Source organism: Colobus angolensis, unplaced genomic scaffold, assembly GCF_000951035.1.
Source record: "Colobus angolensis palliatus isolate OR3802 unplaced genomic scaffold, Cang.pa_1.0 Scaffold302, whole genome shotgun sequence".
Lineage (NCBI taxonomy): Eukaryota > Metazoa > Chordata > Mammalia > Primates > Cercopithecidae > Colobus > Colobus angolensis.
In genome coordinates this window covers 2458614-2481400 of record NW_012116289.1, presented here as the reverse complement: position 1 = coordinate 2481400, position 22787 = coordinate 2458614, and the positions used below count along the sequence as shown (strand labels likewise).

The following is a 22787-nucleotide window of genomic DNA, read 5'->3' as shown; positions in this document are numbered from 1 at the left end:
CCCCCTTTGAGCATCACACTGGGTAGCACAAAGAGGCCAAAGGATTAAATAATAGCAGAATGACTTGTGTTTGTGCCTGCACAACATTACTGAGGGAAGCCGAGCTCTGTTGACTATTCAAAGGCCAGGAGGTATCAGGGGCAATCCTCCAGCTGACTCCCCCACCAAAAAAAGCTAGGCTAAGAAGATCTCCCCTTTTATGCCAGTACATGTGTTCCTGGGCCCAAGGATGGGTACAGGTGTAGTGGGCACCTGTATGCTTCACTCCAGGTTTATTTAAAGCAATAGTTCTCTAACTTGAACTTCTATTAGAATCCTCTAAAAGTTTATTAAAATGCAGATTGCTGGACTCCACCCCCAGAATTCTGATTAGACATTCTGGGGTGTACTCACGAATCTGCCTTTCTAACAAGTTCCCAAGTAACACAGATCTGCTATTTTGGGACCACACTGTGACTTAAAGGTTTGTCACATCTACACTCCCAATTTCCATCATTAGCAAATCTTTTGTTTTTAAAGACATGTAAAGCAATGACAGTAGAAAAAGAAATAAATCTGATTGGTTTTGGTTTGCTTTTCCTGTGACTAATAAAAAAATCATTAATAAGAATCAAAATCCATAGAGAGAGAAGGCAGAATGGTGGTTGCCAGGGGCTGAGAAGTGAGAATGGGAAGCCACTGCTTAGCAGGTATGGGTTGATTTTGGGGATGATGATGATGTCTTTGGATACACAGAGGTAGTGATTGCACAACACTGTGAATGTACTAAATGCCATTGAATAGTTTACTTTAAAATGGTTAATTTTATGGCATGTGCATTTTATCTCAATTAACAAAAAAGAGTTAATACATATTAGATGATTACCATGTGCAAACTCTCAAGTGTTTAGCTCATTTGGTCCTCACAAGCCATTGAAGTGGGACTGCATTTTACAGATGAAGAAGCCATGCGTTAGAGCTTAAGTAAGTTGCGTGCTGTTTAGGAGGAACACTGCTATGGTTTGAATGATGGTGCCCCTTCCAAAATTCATGTTGGAAATCCCCAGTGCAACAGTAATAAGGGTGTGGCCTTTGGGAGGTGATTAAGTCATGAGGGCTTCTCTCTCATGACTGGAATTAGCACCCTTATAAAAGAGCTTGTGATTGAAAGGAGGCTCTCACTTGCCCTCTCTTCCTCCTACCATGAAAGGACATCATGCTCCTCTCCTCCAGAGGATGTGGCACCAAGGCAACATCTTGGAAGTACAGAGCACAGCCCTTACCTGTGACTTGTTGTGTCAGACAACAAGCCTGCTGATCCCTTAATCTTGAACTTCCCAGTCCCCAGACCCATAAGAAATAAATTTCTGTTGTTTATAACTTACCCAGTCTATAGTATTTTGTTATAACAGCAAAAACAGACTAAGACACTATAGGTGTTGGCTCAGAAATGGCCCAGGACGACAGTCCTACAGGACATCCAAGAACAGGACATTGGGTGTGCCCTGTCATACAGAGAGGAGCAAAGTGTGGCATTCGTACAAAGTCCTGTGGTATCCTTGAGGTAGAACTCCTCTACTGCATACTCTTTAATGCAAACCACACACACTTCACTGTAATTTTTTTTAAAGTTCGCATTTTAAATTATTTTGCAGACATATACAATCCCAGTACTTCTCAAACTTTAAAGTACTCACAGATCACCTGGAGATCTTGTTAAAATGTGGATTCTGACTCAGGAGGTGTGGGTTGGGACCTAAGGTCCCACATTTCTAAGCTCCCAGATGATGCTGATGTTGCAAGTTCAAAGTCCATAATTTGAAAATCAAGGCACTGCTTCCCCAAACTACCAGCTCAATTCTAGCCCTAGTCTTTCCCAACATCCTTACAATGTATTACCCTTTGACCAATTCCTTCATTCCATGAATATTTTTAAGCATTGATTATTGCTGAGCAACTTGCTAGATACTAAAACTACATGTATGAACAAAAGTCCATTTTGAGGGTCTTGCAATCTACTTGGAAGATACAAGGACATGGGATTGGTAGGATGAGCCAACTTTCACTTCCTTTAATGTGTCTCTATATTGTTTGCATTTTTCACAAATAAGTATCACTTTGTGCAGTGAAGGTGCATATGAGATGCAATGGGCAGACGGGGGGCTTCATGGAGAGGGTGAGCCTTGAGTTCAACCTTGAAGAAGAAACTGAGGTCAAACTGTCTCCCCTAAGGCATCTTTTTAACATTCCACACCAGAAGTGAGCTGTGCAATGCAAGAAAGACTAATTACAATGGGAAAATGGATGCTGAATAAAGGCAGAGAAGCCCCTATGCATCTTGGGCAGTATGAGCAATAAATCAAGATCACAGGGCAGAGTTTTGACTCTCTCAACATTACATTACTGAATACAAATGCCTCGCATCTCCTTCACCGGAGTGCAAAGATACCAAGATGTTTGGCTTTTGTCTGTCAGTCACTGTTGGGTGAAAAATTAAGCTTGACATTTCTCAATCCTGACTTCTTACTGAGAAATTGTCACCACTGTCTGAACAATTACTGCTGTCTTAAAGCACAGTTACCCTCCACATATATTGTCTGAAACATATTTGAATATAATTCGCTTTACAAAACACACACATTCCAGGAAAGCTAGTGGTAAAATGAATTTCTCTAAGTCAGCTCCCACCTCACTTTCTCACTTAGTACATTGATTTAGAAATTCACTCTGGTTTGGGAGAACAGACTTGAGAAGATGGAAAGGTGAGGAGAAAGAACTATTTCTTATTGGCCTCTTCTGGACAAATAATAAATTGGCCATTTCAGGAACATATTATCAAACAGAAAATGTTAATTTTCTGATTATGCACATGACAAGTTAGCTACAATGAAAAAATTATTGACTGAAATCTAATTAAGAAATTAGGCCATAAGTTGTTTCACTTGAGGTTAAAAAAGCATGTGAAAAGGAAATCTTTTCTTCCTATTACATCTAGCTTTTTAAATGGGGTTCATCTCATTACATCTCATTCTGTGTATGAATCATAAATATTGCCTATTCCTGCTAGAGAAAGATCTCCCTCTGGTACAGCTCTCCTACCGGGCTAGGCCAAGACGCGGCTCCCTCCTAGTGAAACTATCTCCCCGACACCCCTCCCTGACACTGCCCCTCCCACACCTGTCTCAATTTTCCCTCTCCTTCAGACCCAATCCAAATGTCACTTTCTCCATAAAACCTTATGCATTAAAACCTTATGTATAGTTTTCCTAAGCCTTTGAAGTATGGGCTTTGTCCCAGGGAGATTTGCCTCTGAGTTTTTTCATTCACATGGCCACATCGTCCCTGGGGGCACACCAGGCACATGCTTCACTGCAGACAGTTTCCAAGTGAGTTTTCTCCCAAGTGAGATAACCTTTTATCTGTATCTTTCTTACAATATTCCCATTTTACGCCCCCAAATTATGGTAAAGTATATGTGTCTTACCTTCCCCGATAGAGTCAACCCCTTGAGGTTGGGAACCACTTCCTCACTTGTGAATCTCTGACATTGCAGCAGAGTTGCACATACAGTAGGTGCTCAGTAATGAAGCAGTTACTCAACAAATCCACGGACAGTACGAGACATGACTCTGGCTTCTGCTGAGGCTGGCAGTGCCCACAGAGAGTTCAGTCAGCTTCTCCATCCCTTACATGAATACCAACTTGCCTGGCTTTAGCATGAGTGGTTCCATAACTTATTACATCTATATGTTCAAATGCATCTTAAGTGAGTCATCCCTGTCCTCCATATTCCCAATCAGAAGCAAGGGCTTACATGACGTACTGAGAACCTCTAACTTCCCTCTTCATCAGGAGGAGGCTCAGAACCCAGAGGCTACTCAGCAGTCAGGGCACATATTCCCACAGAGAATCCACGCTGGGGAGAAAACTCACTTGGAGACTCTCTGCATTGAAGCATGTGCCTGGTGTGCCCCCAGGGATGATGTGGTCATGTGGATAAAAAATCTCAGAAGCAAATCTCCCTGGGCCAAAGCCCACACTTCAAAGGCTTGTTTAGGAAAACCGTACACTCAACCTTCTTTGTGTATTGTGAAAATAAACATTTACTGAACATTGGAATGTGTGAAAAATGTCCTTAGTTGTGTGTTTATGGAAAACACTTGGCAAGTATTTGCTATAAATGCTTCCTGTAAATGTTGTGAGAGAGAACCAGCAGGAAAATGTAAGAGACGAGAGGGAGCCAACTCCCACAGCAAAAGAATGTCCCCTTCCCTTCCACACACGCCACGCACTGCCTCCACTCGGCACCCTCCACCCCACCCCCGCACAAACGAGGCCCCAGGGATCCGGGAATGTGAGGGTGGGGAACAGAGAAGGGGCAATCTGCGAAGGGGCCTCGAGGTTGGGCATTCCATGTTGGAGTGCAGAAAAGGAAACTGACTCGTGTTTCCTAGGTGATGATGCCCCGTAATAGGATTTCCTTCCGCTTCATGCATATTGGTTAACAGTTCTGACTCCAAGTTCCCCCGTTCCAGCTGGAAACATGACCTCAACACCCACCAGGTCTTCCCCACCTGAAGACTGGTCTGCCTCTCAGTTAACTCTTGGACGCTTTCAGGTGAAAAGTAAAAAGTGGAAAGCAAGAGACTCAAATATATTTCTTTAGAACAAGATGCATGGGACATTTCTCCTAATTCCTCAACAATGGGCAAAGACCTCTGATGATATGAACTGAGAAGGGAAGAGAGTGTTGCAGGCCACAGCCATGAACACTTGTGGTTTTGCCAGGAAGCAACCTTGACCGCCTCCAGCTTGCCCTCTGGGATGAACCAGGTCCTCCCCTGCCACATGAGGTATGTAGTGGGTACTGCAGAGAGGTTGGCTGCTCTTGGTTCCCAAGCAGCCTCCGTGATAAACAGACTCAGTGTTGAAATATCAGGGAGATCAATTATCTCACAGATGTTACATGCCAAAAGGCTACTTTTTTTCATTTCAGAATTCTTTCCTTTTTTAAGAAATAAAAGGACACAAATCCAATGTGCTTAAGCCTGCCAAGGCGAAGAGGCCCAGCTGCCTGGCTGTATTTATATCTGCAGAGGTGCCCAGGGGAACTCCAGCCTCACTCTCAGCCTCATCTCCAGGTGCCCTACCTCTGCCCAGAGGTCCTCACATCTGCACCTGACTGGAGCTAATGACAAACATCCTTACACAGCAACATTCATGTTGATTTGCAAAATGATTTAAATACATTTCTAAAAATCAACGTTAAGTCAAAAGGTCTCAGCATTTTTGCCACTTAAAGTATACCTACGTAACAAACCTGCATGTTCTGCACATGTATCCCAGAACTTAAAGTATGATTTAAAAAATACATATATATAAGTATTGATAAACCATAATCTAAAAATGATGTCATTTCACACTTCCCAAAGCAATGGAGGAGTTCCCTTTAAAATCATTTCACCGGCTCATCTAGACTTACCATGCAAAAGAAAAATCCATAGTCTCCTCTGATGGAAGAAGAAAGGGGCTAGGGGTCCCAGACTCTCCCAATCAGCCCCATGCTATGGCTCTCCCCAGCCATGGACCAGGACAGCCACTCCCTAATCATGAAATAACTCAGGATTTCCTCTCCTCCAAGCAGCTGCACCCTTGCATGGCTGGGTATGTATGGTGGTAAACGTAGGGGATTTTTTGGCAAGCTCTTTGGGGAAGAATTCCTACATCAAATATGTATTTATGAATTCAGAGAATTAAGACAATTCTGAATTCAGAAAAGACTATCAGTTACTTTATTCTCCTACCCGCTTTGCCACCACATTCCACCAGCATCAGCTGCCCCAGGACCATGTGGGCCTCTCTCTTCCCGTCCAGATCCTCTTTTGTTTGCCCTTCAGTCGTTCTGACAGTAGGTTCCTTGGGGCTTTTGGTCCAGCTCTGTGTTCTCTGCAGGTTCCTGCCCTGTGTCAGTAAAAGAGTGTTTCTCACCTCAGGCCATGACTTGGTACTATGGACTGGACACATAACTCACCCATTGAAAAGATCAAGACATATAAGTTAACCTCACCCATTCCACAGTCCCTCATATTGCTAAGAAGAGCATATGGGATAATGCCTGAGAAGGCAAAAGCACCATCAACTTCCAGCGGCTGGTGCCAGAGCAGGCAAACCAACTGTTGCATCACTTTCAAAAGGCTTGCAGGCCATAGACTGCTGGGAGCTTGAAATCAGCCATGGCAGGAGTATTGATACCACAGAAACCAGCAAATGCTGCAAAATACTAATCAGATTCTTTTTAAAGAAAAACTTATGTATTAGCATACTACCAAATCCAATGTAAAGTATTAAAAAGTCACCACCAGAGCTGCCTGGGTCCAAAGGCCCCATTCGCAATTTACTATCTGTTGTAACAATGGGCAGGTTACTTCACCTCTCTGAGCCTCAGTGTTCTCATCTGCAAAATGCGCACAATGATAGTGAGAATTCAATGAGGTAATGCATATAAAATGTTCATAACCATAGCCTGGAAACATTCATTACTCAATATAGTTTAGCTTTTTTTTTGTTCCTACCATATGCAGAGTAGAGCCCTAAGCTGCCAAGCTATCAGCAGAACTGACCCTTCTGTTGAAAACTAACTAAATGTTGGTCTTCTTAGTCATTTGCTTATAGAGAACTCATGTCTGCTCATGTAACATATGCACATCTTCATGGCTTTCATAACTGAAACTTGTTGTAAGGCTTTATCCTGTGTAGCTCAAACTCTGCCCAATTTGATGGTTCCACCAGGTCATGGAAAAAGAGATTCCTTTCAAGTTATGCTTCAGTTTTGATCTTCTGACACATATCACTTAAGGCCATAAAGGACTTCAGAGGGGGAAAAAAGAGGAACACAACCCTGTTCAGAGGTTCAACACATCCTATCTTTCATCATTCATTTAATTTAGATGGTCCAGTGACAGAAAGTAAGGACACAGGGCAAAAAGAGATGGTTCCTGCTCAAAGATTTCATGTTTGAGAGAGATAATAATCAAATAATAAAACATATGATTATATAATTCCAAACTAAGTGCTATAAAGGGACTAACATGGAAACAAAACTAATGAAAGAGGAGCCTGAAGGGTGAGGTCCTACAGGATTAATCCGGGGATAAGTGGGCAAGAGGGGAAGGCATGGAGAAAGCAGGAGCTGAGTCAGCAGAAAAAGCATGTGCAAGGGCCCTGTGGCATAGGAGCATCACCAGTCAAGTACTGAAAGATTGGCTAGGGTGACCTTCCTGAGCTTGGCAAATGTAAGTTTGTATACAGGTGTGAATGACATTAACCAGAGTCTTAGATTCGAAAAGTCTCCAGATATCAGGACCAGTGTTACAGAGCAGCATTTGATAAACCAACCAAAGAGAAGTTAGTTGTTAGGTTTGAAATTGTTTCAGTTGCTTTATAAAATACAAGAAAAATATTGTCTATTATTTATGATGTATGCCAAATTTTGGAACCTTGGGTTTTACCAGTGCAGGCAAAAAGTTGATAAAATTAAGGTCAACATAAAAATAAAATTACCTGACAATGTCAACCACTACTGGGTGCACCAGGTGTACAGCATAGTTCCTAAGGGGGAAGCTATTTTTAACTAATACAAAGGGACATTTGGGAACATTACCACCTAAATTTTATTATACCAATACAAACTGCCTTCTGATTTGGTAGGCAGGTTGCTAATACTGGCTGGGCTCTGGTCACATGAATCCTGTTCAAAAAGGGAAGTCAGCAGTGACTCACCCAAGCCCAAGCATCAGCATATCTGGGGCAAGGTCATTTTGGGGCATACCGATATAGTTTCTAATTTGGTTTTCATTCCAGGATGGACAAAGGCCAGAAGGGCAGCTGCATCCAGAGAGGTTAGAGCATGTTCCAGATGGAGATCTACTTCTGTGGTTTCCATCCATGGGGTGAATCCCGCCAAAAGGTCGAACACCAGAACTCTCTGGGTGGAGTCCTGCCACTCACTCGATCCAGGCACTCATTTAACAAATGTGTGCTGAGTGTCTTCTGTGTGCCTGGCACTGCCCTGGGCACTGGGGTACCGCAGTAACATCATGGATACTCCGTGCTTTTATGAGGTTTGCTGGCTAGTAAGGGTGAACAGGAAATAAAGAAAACAGTGAATATAGAGCATGTAAGAAATGTCAAATTTTGAGAGAAATAAAGGAGGTAAGGTAGACAGGGAGCAAGAGGAGGAAATCAGTACTTTATATCTGGAGGTGACAGAAAGCTGCTCAGAGACTAAAGGAAGTGAGGCAATGAGCCACGTGGCTACCCAGAAACAGATTCCTAGGAGAGAAAGCAAAAAGTAAAAGGCCCAGAGGCTAGAGGTACCTGGTATGTTCAAGGCCAACAAGGGTGCTATGGACGGAATTGTGCCCTTCCAAAATTCACGTGTTGAAGCCCTAACCCCCTGTATAGTATGTGACTATATTTGAAGGCAGGGCCTTTAAAGAGGCAATTAAAATCAAATGAGCCCATTGGGGTAGGGTCAGAATCTGGTATGACTGGTGTTCTTATAAGAAGCAGTGACAACAGGGTGTGAGTGCACAGAAGGATGGCCATGTGTAGAGGCTGCAAGAAGGCAGCCATTTACAAGTCAAGAAGGGAGGCCTCGGAGACACCAACCCTGCCAGCAGCTAGATCTTAGACTTCCAGCCTTCACAGCTGTGAGAAGATAAAGTTCTGTAGTTTAAGCCAACCAGTCTGTAATATTTTATTATGGCAGCCCTAGCTGACTTATCCAAAGGGGGTCTCTGTGGGTGGAGTTGAAGGAGGAAGGAGTAGGATAGAAGGACATAAGGATGGAGAGCTAGAACACTGCAGAGCCTTGAGAGCTGTGGCAAAGGTGCTGCATGTTTACTCTGAGTTAGATGGGAGTCACTGGAGGTTGTAGGCAGATGAGTGACATGATCTGACCAATACTGGAAGAAACACTATGGCATCTTAACATTCTGACTACTGTGTTGAAGACAGAAAAGATGAGCAAGGGTGGGAGCAGGCAATACCAATCAGAGGCTCTTACACTATTACAGGAGAGAGGTTTGATGTACTGGATTACTGTAATGTTGGTAGAAGTGGGGAAAGGAGGTAGGTTTCTGGAAAGCAGAGTCAATAGGATTTTGAGAGTAGAGTCAACAGGATTGAAAGTAGAGTAAACAGAATTTGCTGGCATTAGTTTGTTGGTAACTGGGTCTTAATGGAAAAAAGAGTAACTTACCGAGTCAGAGACTTTAGTCACTAGGTTGGCCTACCAAGGCAACCCATATTCAGTGCCATGAAACATTTAAATAGCAAAGTCCTGAGTAGGTTTAGCCACACTGAACCCCTGTGGAAGGCAGAGCCATTGCTAGAAGGATATTTGTAGCAAAATATCAACTGAATGGGGAATTCAAGCAACAGAGAAAAACATACAAAATCAAGCATCTAAGCTTCCATTTTAGAAAGCTAGAAAAAAAAGAACAAATTAAAAATCAAAGTAAGCTGAAGAAAAGTTTAAAAAAAATAATGGAGTGGAAATCATTGAAATTGAAAACTGGAAAGCAATATAGAAAAATCAATAAAATCAAAAGCTAGTTTTTTGAAAAGATCAATCACAACAACAAATCTCTAGGCAGGCTCAACAAGACGAAAAGAAAAATGACAAATTATTAGCATCAAAAATGAAAGAAGAGTCAACTTTATGGATCCCATAGATATAATAAAGGAGTATTACGAACAACTCTATGCTCAAAAGTCTGATAACGTAGATGAAATGGACCAATTCCTTGAAACGCACAATCTACAAGAACCCACACAAGAAGAAATAGACAATCTGAATAGACTTATATCTATTAAAGGAATTGAATAAATAATTAATGACCTTCCAAAATGGAAAGTATCGGGCCTGGAAGGTTTCACTGGTGAATTCTATAAAATATTTAAACAAGAAAATGATACCAATTCTCTACAATCTGTTCCAGAAGGTAGAAGCAGAAGGAGTAGTTCTTAACTAATTCTATAAAACCAGTATCACCCTAATACCAAAACCAAAGGCATAAGGAAAAGAAAAAATACAGACCTGTATAGCTCTCATTAACATAAATGCAAATATCCTTCACAAAATTATCAAATAGAATCCAACAATCTATAAATAGAATTATGTACCACAACCAAGTAGGATTTGTTCCAGGTATGCAAGGCTCATTCAACATTCAAAAATCAGTTGATGTAAAGCATTGTATCAACAGGCTAAGAAGAAAAGTTGTATAATGGTATCAATAGACACAGAAAAAGCATTTGACAAAATCTAACATTCATTCATGATAAAAACTCTCAGCAAACTAAGAATAGAGCAGTTCCTCAGCTACATAAAGAACATCCACATAAAACTTATGGCTGACATCATACTTAATGGTGAGAAACTTGACTCTGCCCTAGGATCGGGATCAAGGCTAAGATGGTCACTCCTATCACCCCTATGTAACATCTTACTGTCAGTCCCAGCTAGTGCAATAAGACAAGAAAAGAATAAAAGGGTATACAGATTGGGAAGGAGGAAACAAAACTGTCTTTGTTCACCGGGGACATGACTGTCTATGTAGAAAATTCCAAAGAATTAATACATAAAATCTTGGAACTAATAAACAATTATAGCAAGACTGCAAGATACTGGCTTATCAATTGCAACAAATGAGCCATTCTAATGCAAGATATTAGTAACAGAGAAAGCTTACTTTGCCCAACTTTTCTATAAACCTAAAACTGTTCTAAAACACAATGTCTATTAATTAAAAAATTAAAAAGGCAGAGAGGTCTGCATTCTCTTAACTTGAGAAAAACAGAAGAGAGAAGATTCCCAGAAACCTTTCCCCTTCAAAGAAATAAGAAATGAGCTGCAGTTCTTTGAACTCTTGCATTACAACAATTAAAGCAGAAAAGGGAGAAGAAATAGCAAAACTCCAGCAGAGCAGCTGCTGAGGTTCGCACAGTTAAGGTAGAAAATGCACATTTAAAGGCAGAAGCTTGGTCAATTACAGCAGAAAGAAAGAGGGCTTGTCACAGAGCAGGTACTGTACTCAATAAATATTTAACTAGCTAAACAAAACATAAAAATGAACATTGTGGGCTGAATTTGGAGAACTGGGTTGGAGAAATAATGGAAAGATACTAACTGGATCTAAGAGAAACCACAATAGTTACTGTGAGCTAAGTCTTGGCTGGTACCTCAGTGAGGGAGTCAGGCACATGTGAGCCTTCTGAAGTTTTTAACCTTTCAATTCACACTGGACTTGGGTTTACAGTATGTCAACTGCATATAGTTCACTATGTAACTTAGTTTCATTTTTTTCTCAACAAATCCATCACTGTTTTAAAGTCCCACTGTGTTTTAAAATTTTTTAAGAGAAAAACCAACACAACAATAACAGCAAAAAACCTTTGGAGAAAGCTAAGCAAAAAAGTCTGAAACCTCTTTCACTAAGGACTCTCCAAGATAGGTCGCTTTTGCATCAGAAACCATGAAAAGGCAGCCTGGGTCATCCTAGAAAAGTACTACACGTGCCTGGGCAATGACTTCCACAGGAACAAGTGTGTGGGCAAGGAAATCACCATTATCTCCGACAAGAAGCTCCGCAACAAGAGGGCAGGCTACATCCTGCGTCTGATGGAGCAGATTTGGACGGGCCCAGTGAGAGGCATCTCCATCAAGTTGCAGGAGGAAGAGAGACAAAAAAGGAGAGATAATGATTTTCCTAAGGTCTCAGTCCTGGAACCGGAGTTCACTAAAGTAGGTCCTGACACTAAGGAAACGCTGAGACTTTGGGGCTTTCACAGACTGTCCAACCTGTGGGTCTCTCAGCCTACAGCTGGAATAAATTTCAAAACACCACGTGGAGCTGTTTGGATCTTTCTGCAATGCTGTAGCATTTTCAGTTAACCTGGAACAGCAGCAAACAAACAAGCAAGTATTCTGAACTTAATGCTCAGCTTGGTACCAAGAGAGACAAGGAGGTAACTACCACCTTTCAGCTTTGCTTCAGATTTCAGACACCTCATCCAGCACCCCAAGAACACAGGTGAGCACCCCAGGTGGTATGAACACACCACATACGCACTGCTACAGTTAGCTAACAGAGGTTTGTGGACACTGCCCTCCCTCCCTGGGACAAGGGATCTTCTGAGATAAAACCAAGCCCACATTTAACAACGATCTCATCCTCATGCTTGAAGTATTCCATTCATATCACTGGCTTTGGAAGTCAGAAATTCTTCCTTCCAGCTCAATTAGTAAATCTAATCACATAGTCACACTCTCAAGGGGTCCCGATTGTTTCGCAGTAACAGCTTGGTTATTCACAATCAACGAAATTAATGCCACTATTTTTAAAACATTTAAAAATCCTGTATATACAAACAAGCCTCCAAGCTGTGGACCTTGGTCAAAGAAAGAACAAAAATTAAAGGCAGGAAAAAAGTACTTAAATGAATTGTGAGACAAAGAATCATTTCAAACATCCCAGCAAGGCTGTGCCTTTGGGGTCCTTGTTATTCTAAACTGAATCCTTTCTCCACATCACCTAGAAGAACAATGTCACTCAAATGAAAAATATTCCTTTACATGGGATTGTGTGTTTAATTGGCAACATATAATTTTATTTAAAAAAAAATGAAGAGCAATTGCTGTTGAAGCCATTTCAGGGATGAGAGAAGGGGAGGGAGGCTCTGTCAGCACAATGGGAACAAAAAAATGATGTGCACTAAGCGTTATTCCAATCACTTGCTTCATAGTTAAGTTTAATTACACATTACACACTGCCCTATAATTATGTCACTTGGGGAACTGCCAATTTACCCCTTGAAATGTTAAAAGTCCCTTAGTTTATTTTAAAGTCTCGGCATCACCTCCACCAGCACCCTGCCTTAATGCACAGGGACTACTTGGTTCCTGTTCCCTTCAATGCACACTGGTGTATCCTGCGGGGGATCCACTCTGTGGTCTGACTCCTGGTACAGAGGGCTGATGACGCTGAGAGCTCCCAGAGCACTGATCCAGTGCAGTCTGTTTGTAATACAATCTTGTGACTATTTTTCTTTAGAATTCACAACGGGAGAAACTGGGAAACATGCCTCTTCCTCTTCTTCAGTCACAGGAGGTTGGGATTAAAGTACTTTATTCTCAGCCAGGGAATAAACACCCAACCAAAGATGAAATGCCTGCTTTCTGGGAGTTTACTAGGATGAAAAGATAAATACCGAGCAAATACATATGAAACTCCCAGAAGATTGTACATCAATCAAGTACTACTTTAAGGAGTGGGAATGGGAACAAATCAACTCAAATGGTTGAAGCACCTTCTATGTGCTGGCAGTGTGCTCAGAACTTCACAAATGTCATTACAGACTATCAGCATCAATGGGCACTAACTCGAGTGCCTTCAAGTACCAGGCAGACAACTAGAAAGCAAGAAGCAGTCAGCCATAATACAAGAAGGTGTCTGGGGCTCTCAGTTAACTGGGGAGGGAGTGTAAGCCCTGACAAAAGGCAATCAAATTCTCTTCTTTTTAAAAACACTGGGTCAGTGAAGCAAAACACATCCGTAGGACTCATTTGAACTGTGGCTACCACCTCCATATGAATCTATAAGCCTCTCAAAAGCACACGGTATGGACAATGGACACATATTATCGGGATTTAAAATTCAGCTCTGGTACTACCTTAGCCGTGTGACTTTGGGCAAGCCACTTAACCTCTCTGTGTGTCAGTTTCCTCATCTGTAAAATGGAAACAGTAACAGTGGCAACCTCAGAGGGGTGCTGCAAGAAATAAATGAAAATGCTCAGCTTAGTTGTTCTAGTGAGCTCCAAACATGTGATTGCTGTTATCACTGATGTTTATGCTCCCTGACCGGAAAGGCTGAAAAGAGATTCCCCAAAATGACTCTGAACTTAAGGTGGGCCTTGAGGAGAAGAACAGAGAGACCTATAGACTGGAAGGAAAGGGCACAAGGTTTCGTTATCTTCCCACGTCTGGGAACATTGAAGGGAAATTTCAAATAATGTATGTTAAGTACTCAGAACATAGTAAAGGCTCAAAAGATAGTAGCTTCTCTCATGCTAGGTAATTTCAGAGCATTTTCTTGAGGTTTCTGCCTCAAAAAATCCAGGCCTCCCTGTATCAACCATTAGTTAGGATCTAAATCACTACTTCTCCCAACTATTTTTTGTAAGTATGATTTACTGTGTATGCATCATGAGGAGGAAAAGCCCACTTAAAGGTTTTAAAATCGTGTAAACTAAACATACTTTAAATTCCTCATCTGTTTAAAAAAGTGGCTATAATGAAACAATCTTGAGAAAACAATTCCTCAGTAGAAACAGCCATCTTTACTCACAGTCTTTCTTACTTGATACATTATAAATATTTCTCTTCTGATTTGGTATAATATTAGAAACATATATATGCTCTATCTCACAATTGCATGAAACCATTGTGATTAATCTTATTTTTAAAGGTATTTCTCTTTTCCCCCCCTCAAGGAATTCACTATCTTCTATAACAGTCAGCTAGTATGCAAAGATTTTCCAACTAGATGAAATGTTAATCATAAATTATGAGGGACGCTGAAGCAAGAACTGTAAGGTACTATCACCGGATTGCATACATTAATTATGTGATTTTTTTTTTTTGGTATAGCAATTATATCTCGATAAAACTAGAAAAGAAAAAAGAATTGCAGATATGTAAGGAACACACAGTTTCCAGGATTTACTTTTAAATTTGTTCCTGGAAACCTCAAGATTATACAAATTCAGTTGGGTAACAGCTTTGTTGGGTAGGATTTTATCAACTGGTTGGGTAGCAGTTTAATTAAGAAAATATTTTATTTATGACATAGCACCATGCCCAATCAAACAGAGTAAAAGGGTCAGGATTGTTCTATTCCATACTGACTGCCCACCAGAATACTTCTCTAAGAAGCAGTACCATTGTTTAAAATTAGGTCGCTGGGAAAGGGGGCAAGCCCTAAGTGATTCTGACATAAACAGTGTAATAACTTACAAAATAATGAAATATTTACCTGCTCAATACATTGTGAAAAACTGCAAAGAAGTATCTAGCAATGTTTTTATAACTTGATAGTTGTGCCCAGTGTAAGTCACATCTAAAAATCCCAAAGGAAACAAGGAATCTCTCAAGCAAAAAAACAAATAAACTACTCCCTTCACTTGCTTGCTTTTCTATTTCGGGTACTTCACAATCAGATCCTGCCTTTCTTCACCACCACAGCCACTGTGCATGGCTCCACGCAGGTGCATGGTAGATGTTTGGTAATATTTCACGAAAAAGTCAATGAATGAATGAATGAATGAATGAAAATGAATGTTAAAAGGATTTTTCTTCTTTTAGTTGGATACTTTTAGCATCTAAGAAGATGGACTATTTGTTTTCTATGTATATTTTTTCCTCTGAAAAAGATGTAAGCAATAATAGAAACATCTCATTTGCGTCCACTTGGTTTTATTGTTGCACGTTAAATGTTTATCTAACTTTTTTAGAGCCTGGGATTAATGCGCAGTTTGCTTCTGTCTGACTGCGATGCCAAGAGGGCTCAGATGACTGACAACAGTTTCTGAACATCCAAATACTTCTGCATGTTACTTCTCCTATCATCACTCTGAAACTAAAGACTATCTCTGAAACGTGAAAAGCTTTGCAATGACACCTTCCCTGTGCTCACTTATTCCTTCAAATAGCAACTTTTGGGTGTCAATCAAATATCTTCAGAAATGGCTTCCTGACCATGCTAGATTTCAGAAGATCTTTAACTGAATATGACGACTTGTTTGATAGTCCTGTGGACTTTCCATGTTTTCTAATCATTCTCTCTTTAAATCTGTCCCCTTTCCCTCCACTCCAAGAACAACACTATTGCCCTCATCATACTCCAAGCCCAGAGACAGAAGGCTACACAACTGGAAGGAGCCTGGGATTTGCAGTCCGAAAATGTAAGTTCAAATTCCACGTGTCTACTGGCTATTTGACAGACCAGAACTCTCTGCACCTCTTTAAGTCCCAGCTCCTGAATTTATAAAACGGTGATAACAATGCTTGTTCCTAGGGATTACTTGAAGACTGAGCTCATCTATGCAGCCTGTCTTGCATGTTACCAAAATCACACTAGGTATTCATTTGCTCTGGCCAAATGGGAAGGTGAATATTACCATGAAGAATTACGTCATCCTGAAACCACCCCATCTGCTAGTCATAGCCTTTTTCTTAAGTTTTTCTTATTATTCCAGTTCCACCTTTGAGAGAGCCCTAGGTTTCCTTGCCATTGCTTCCTGCTTTGTGGTTCAATCTTGGCTCCCACATTGGCCAGCATAGGTCTTCAGTCAAACTAAAACCAGGTAATCCGGGTTTCTCAGTAGTTCCCAGTGAATAATTAAATGCATCAAGAACATGGGCTGGGCTCGGTGACTCACACTTGTAATCCCAACAACTTGGGAGGCCAAGGCAGGCAGATCACCTGAGGTCAGGAGTTCAAGACCAGCCTGGCCAACATGACGAAACCCCATCTCTACTAAAAATACAAAAATTAGCTGGGTGTGGTGGTGCATGCCTGTAGCCACAGCTACTTGGGAGGCTGAAGCATGAGAATCACTTGAACCCAGGACACAGAGACTGTGGTGAGCTGAAAATGCACCACTGCACTACAGCCTGGGCGAAAGAGTAAGACTGTGTCTTTAAAACAAACAAACAAACAAACAAAAAAAAACCATAAATTCTAAGTCTAAAGATTTTGTTTCCAAGGGAGTCACTAAACTTCCTTCTTCCAAAACACTGAGAATTGTCATTCCAGGGAGTAAGAAAAAAGCAAAACAAAACGTCTACAACACACTCAACTCTGTACCATTATCTTGTCTCTGAAAATAATGACAGCAGAATCATAGGCATGAGCCAAGAACCCTTCCCTCCACTTGTCTCCTTATTGAGATAGCCTCGTACCATTCCCTTGGTGGGGAGAGCTGGGGAGTGAAGCATTTCTAGAAAAAGTAAAAGCAATTATACCCAGAGTAAATAAGACTTGGGAGTCTGAAATCATGCTATGCCCCAGATTTTACTCGGTGCACAGTAAGATACTCAGATTTGCAATTCCTCCTCATGTTCTAAGCCTGTCCAAGTGTGGGGTAATTCAGTTACATCCACTGCTTTCATCAGCACACAGTTACAAAACTTTCTTAGAATACAACATGAGAAACCAGGCCGCCCGTCACAAAATTCACATAGCAAAAATATACCTTTATTACTGTTAGGAGGAACAAAGGCCATGATTCTCCAATGGTAAAAAAGAATTTATCATGGTCAAGAGACCATTTAAACCAGAACTAAAGAAACTCTTTACTCATGTGAATTACAAGAAATGATTAAAAGCCACTATGTGCTAGGCTCTGTCAGGGGCTAGAATATAAATGAACCTTGGTGCCTGCTCACAAGACGTTTACAATCAATTAGGGAAACCGAAAGTAAATACATTTAAGGTTGTACAGTGTTTTAGGATTTAAATTGTGTGTCCATGGTGCAAAGAGAGTGGATGGAGTCATCCGGGTAGAGGGTCAGGAAGCCTTCTTCAGACAGCCTTTGCCATGAGGGCTGCCCAACAGACACATGGTGTGGGACAGGCATTCAGGCAGAAGCAAGAATGGGAGCAAAGACACAGTGATAGAGATTTGCCTGGCTAGTTAGGCCTACCATCATTTATATAGGCAAAGACTACTATGGTGGGGGCAGGGGGGATGGAAAGAGGGAAAGGGGAGTTGGTAGCAAGAGATAAGTCACAGAGACAGGCTGCGGGCCAGGTATGGTCCCTGAAGCACTCAGAACTCTGGTTAGGAAGATCATCCTAGCAACTGGCACGGAATATGGGTTTGAAGGTTCCAGACATTAGCAAGGAAGCCACTAAGATAATATTGTGACAATATGGATGAATGAATTGGAAGGAATAAGAATGCTTAAGGAGTTACAATATAGAGTGTGATATCTACATGGGTCTGAGCTCAGCCACCCAGATCTCACTGCCTACTGCATATGTCCTCCTAGACAGATGTCCTACATGCATGTAAGAGTGTGGATGGTCCAAATGCCTGCCCCTGCACAGACCTGCACTATCTATTTCCTTAATGACGCCACTGTCTACTCCTACTCAAGGCAGAAACCTCCCTCTTCCTTGGAGAAGGTCAAGTTGATTTTAGTTCCAAAGTAACTCATTCAAACTGTTCCATTTCATTGCTACTCCCACTCCCCTAGTTCAAGTTATCTCCATTTCTCTTTTATTTTTGCCCACATTTTATTTTTGCCTCTGGTCTTGATTTCTCACATTGGTTTTCTAGTGGGACAGTGATCTGTCTCAACTTCATTTTCATCTTGATTTAAAACACTTCAGAAATTCTTCACTGCCTTTAGGTCCAACAGACCTCTTCGGATGGCTTAAGACATCCCCACTGAACTAGCACATTCGCCTCACAAGCCATATCTCGTTTGCCAGTCCCTGCCTTGGCCATCCTATACTACTGTGGCTCCCTGAACAAAGCATGCACCGTTATACCTTTGCTCTGCGTGGTTCCCTCCACATGAGGTAGTACTCTCCATCTCTTTCCTTCACCAGGTTAACTAGCACTATTCAACAGCTCTGAGCCTAGATGCCACTTCCTCCAGGAAGCTTTCCTGACCTGACCCCCACATCTGTGTTGGTGACTTTCCTCTGTGTTCCCAGCATACTCAATCAAGACACACGCCAAGCGACTTGGAAACTGCCTGGTATTTATCTCTTCACCCCACACCCCACCACCACCTCTACTTTTGATCTCTAGACAGTGAACTCCTCAGTGTCAGGACCCATGAGCAACTTGTTTTCTTGAGGAATCCCCATCCTTTGGCTCATGGCTGGGCATTTGATGGTTACTCAGGAAATGTGCAGCCTGAGGGACTGAGACAAGCAAAGGTCCAGAGACAGAGTCGTGGGGGTCCTGTGTATTTGATAGGCAGGTGGAGAAGAAACCCGCCAGAGAGATTAAGAGCAACTGTCAGCAACAGAGCCAAGACAGATCACTGGCTGCTGGGCAAGAGAGGCCTGGTCACTAGAGTGTGTCAGGTGTCAAGGGCAAGGTCAGTGAGACAAAGGATGAGGAAAGTGCTCTGCATTTGGCAAGACAGCTTCCAGAAAGCAATGGAGAAATGTCTTGGAGCAGGATGCTGCAAAATGAGTGGCAGGCAAGATTAACCCAGGGCAAAAAAACAACTTGGGAACACATGGCTAGAAAGTGGGTGAGGGACCATGATACCTGGGAGTGACAAGGGCAACGAGGGAATATTTGTGCATATATACACGTGTGTTTGTGTGTGTGAGTTACAATTATTTAAAATCTCAACTATAAAATTGACTGGCAAAGAGAGTGAATAGTGAGGCAATATTCAGGTACAGAATAAGCATTTATCAAATGAAAGATATAAATAATAAATGAAAAACTGCATTCATAGAGAAGATATACATCCTCCAAACAGATTTTTATCAAAATGTAAACTGAAAAGATTGAGCCCATCTTAATGTTTCAGAAGAGACCACTGAGCTCATAAATCAAAATTTAATTAGCTGTCCAGATCACTATTTCCACTACCTATAGCACTACTGCCGTATCATGGAGATATCTATTTTCAAAGTCACCCTAAAATTTCCTTGCAGAGATCTTCAGACTTTATATATGCTCTACTAACCCCATGCATTCACATAAATAGCCTTAGCTTTCTATCTAGTAAATGCCCCAAAGTCAAATGGGACACAGAAAAAAATTAGGGAAAGGACACTTCTGAGAAACCAATAAAGTCATCTGAGATACAGGAAAGTCTAACCAATAAAGAAAAGTGCATGTGGACCAAAAGCCACACTTTTCTTTACAAATAGATTTTTTCTTTTAAGTCCTTATCAAATATAAAGTTTTGTCAGGCTGCCATGGTATTCATTTCACTTACAATGTTTAAAGAACACATTGAGGAAAACAGGCTTAAAACATTAAATTACTTTTCATGAGACATATGCTTCTTATGCAATTAACAATACATTCAGCAACAATAAGCTCCAATTTTAGAAACACTCATCCATGAACATTAATCAGTTAATGGTAAATTCAATTTCTACTGAGCTTCTACTTTTCACGCTCAACTCTCCAAGGCTATACTACATGGTATCTCAAAAATATTAATTTACTTACTACAAAAGCAGATTACATTCTTAGAAATCATCTGTGCAACAAATATATTTGCATGTAAGTCAAATCAAAGTTTTATGGAAAAACAATTTTCTTATGTGGGACTGTATTTCTGACCAAACACTTGATCCCAAACCTTTCAGAGAAATGACAATAAAATTATCTGTATAATCAGATTGCAAATAATATTTCAGAATAGGTCAAAGTTTCCCAAACTGCATATATATAGAACAACACACAGATTTACAATATATTGCCTACAGAGAACTCAGTGATCTGGCATGGCCTTATTCAAGGAGGTCACTGCTGGGTGGTACAGTTTTTCACTGTACAGACGGTCCCAGAGATTACAGATTTTGGCCAGTAGCACACCACTAGGCATGGTGACAACCGAAGAAACATGCCCACACGTTGCCAAATGCTCTCTAGGGGAATAATTACTGTCCCAACTAAGAACCGTCAAGTCTCTCTGGTTTACAGAGGAAACTTGAGCCCAGACCAAAGGAACTGCCCACACTGACATCACTGGATGATGATAGTGCCAGGACTCCAACCCAGGTCTCCAGGGAGCCAGTGCCACAGAGAATCCAACAGAGAATGTGAGATTAATGGACATGCTCTTACTATATTTTAAGTTCAGCCTTACTCTTCCTGCTTTAGGCGACGTGTTCATCAAATACTTTCTAAGCTTACATCTAGTCATCATTTTAACCACTCACCAATTCCCCTGCCCCATTTATTCATATCCTTCCCTGATCTCAATCTTGGATCTACCTCATCTTGACTGAGTCTGGGTTCTTCTCCCTGAGGACACGTGAGAGGTGTCAGCACAAATCCAGGGCTCCAACCGAATAGCCCTGATAGATGAGCATTCTCTGCCACTGTCACCTTAGGCTCCCATTCATTCATACTCGGTTTCCTCCATGCCAGCACTGCCCAGTCAGCAGGTGGCATCTTCTATTTCACAGAGAAAACAGAGTCCCCCATTTCCTTCTGCTCCACCCACAAATTAATCTACCTTTGTGATTGAAATTTGACTAGTCTGACGTGAAATGTAAGAAGGCATTTCTCTGCCTTCCCCATCTCTCCCATTTTTCTTTGTTTCTGTTTATCTTATTGTTCCTCCAGCATCAGACTAAACAGCCACTGAATTTGGAGTCATGCAGGTTTTTGGTAGGTAGTTCATTTTTGTTCCTTGTTATTTAAGAGTTTTTGTCATAATTCAATATTGGACTATATGAAATGGTTTTCCAATATCTACTGTATTTTTTAACGCCATCAAAAGAAAATAATTAAAAGTTAAAATCCCCATTTCAGTCCCGATTGATCTCAATTCTGATTTTTTTTTTTTTTTAGTTTACTAAGAAAGCCAGAAAATATGGGCTCACTCATCTAAAGCTAATCCCTCCGTATTTGTGCGTTTGAATTAACAATGAGTAGGAAACACAATATCTGAAAAGGGCCTTCATACTTACCCGGATGTAGGCATCTTGGTGGTGCTTGGCAAAGTACAGCATGTTGTCCAGAGCCAACATCCCAGGTGGAGTCTGCGTGAAGTCCATGGCAGGGTTGACATGATTCTGTGAGTAAAACAAAATGCATGGTAAGGTGAATTCTTCAGCAGATTTCACCAACCACCAGAGACCCAATTTCCCTCCTCAAGAGTGAAGTGCTACAAGGCAAGCTGCAAATAATCAAACATGATGACATTTTCTATCTCCATGTAAACCTACTGAGGTGGATGCAGCAACTTCTTTCTACTGCTCCTCAGGATAGCAAAACCAGATTTATACCTGGGATTAGGAAACCGAGCTAAAGATTCAAATATGGGATTATTCTTAGACATGTGACATTGTGAGAAAAAGAAAATGATGCAAAAATTATTTCTGGTAGCTGCACTAAAAAGAAACCAACAGCATTTGGGTAGAAAAAGCTGGGATAAAGCCACACCTCTGGTATTTAATTCGGAAGCTGACTCCAAGGAAACTATGGCCTATTCACACCTTGACTCCGCATCCTTATGTGGGAGGTTAAATACAGCCGCATGCATTGATGGACTTTGTGAACTGTCCAGGTTTATACAGTCCACAGGCCTCTGAGCACAGACACCGGATAAAGTTCAGATATCCAGTGTCCTGACATCTGTCTGCTCTCAAGAAGTCTCAAAACCTTCCTCTCTGGTCTTCAGGGTCACCACACACAGCACACAGAACCCCAAAGATGAAATAATAGTTGCAGATATGCAGAACTCAAACACCTCAGCAAATGAAAAACAATCCAATTTGAAAGTGGGCAAAAGACATGATTAGACATTTTTCAAAAGAAGACACACAAATGGCCAACAAGCATATAATGCTCAACATCAGTAATCATCGGAGAAATGCAAATGAAAACAACAATGAGATACCATCTCACACCAGTCAGAATGGTTATTGGTAAAAAGACAAAGAATAACAGATGGCAAGAAAAGGGAAAAAAGAAAATGCTTATATACTGTTGATGGGATGTAAATTAGTACAACCTCT

At 41.2% G+C, this 22787-nt stretch overlaps 1 protein-coding gene across 4 annotated transcripts in view; it reads right to left on the bottom strand.

Annotated features, from left to right (window-relative positions):
- Positions 1-22787, bottom strand: part of ELMO1 (engulfment and cell motility 1) — a 586055-nt gene that overhangs the window by 250704 nt on the left and 312564 nt on the right. For all 4 annotated transcript variants that reach the window (XM_011950145.1, XM_011950144.1, XM_011950143.1 and 1 more), the window contains one exon: positions 21738-21842. In XM_011950145.1, the coding sequence (XP_011805535.1) occupies positions 21738-21842 (105 nt within the window). The remainder of the gene's footprint in view (positions 1-21737; positions 21843-22787) is intronic.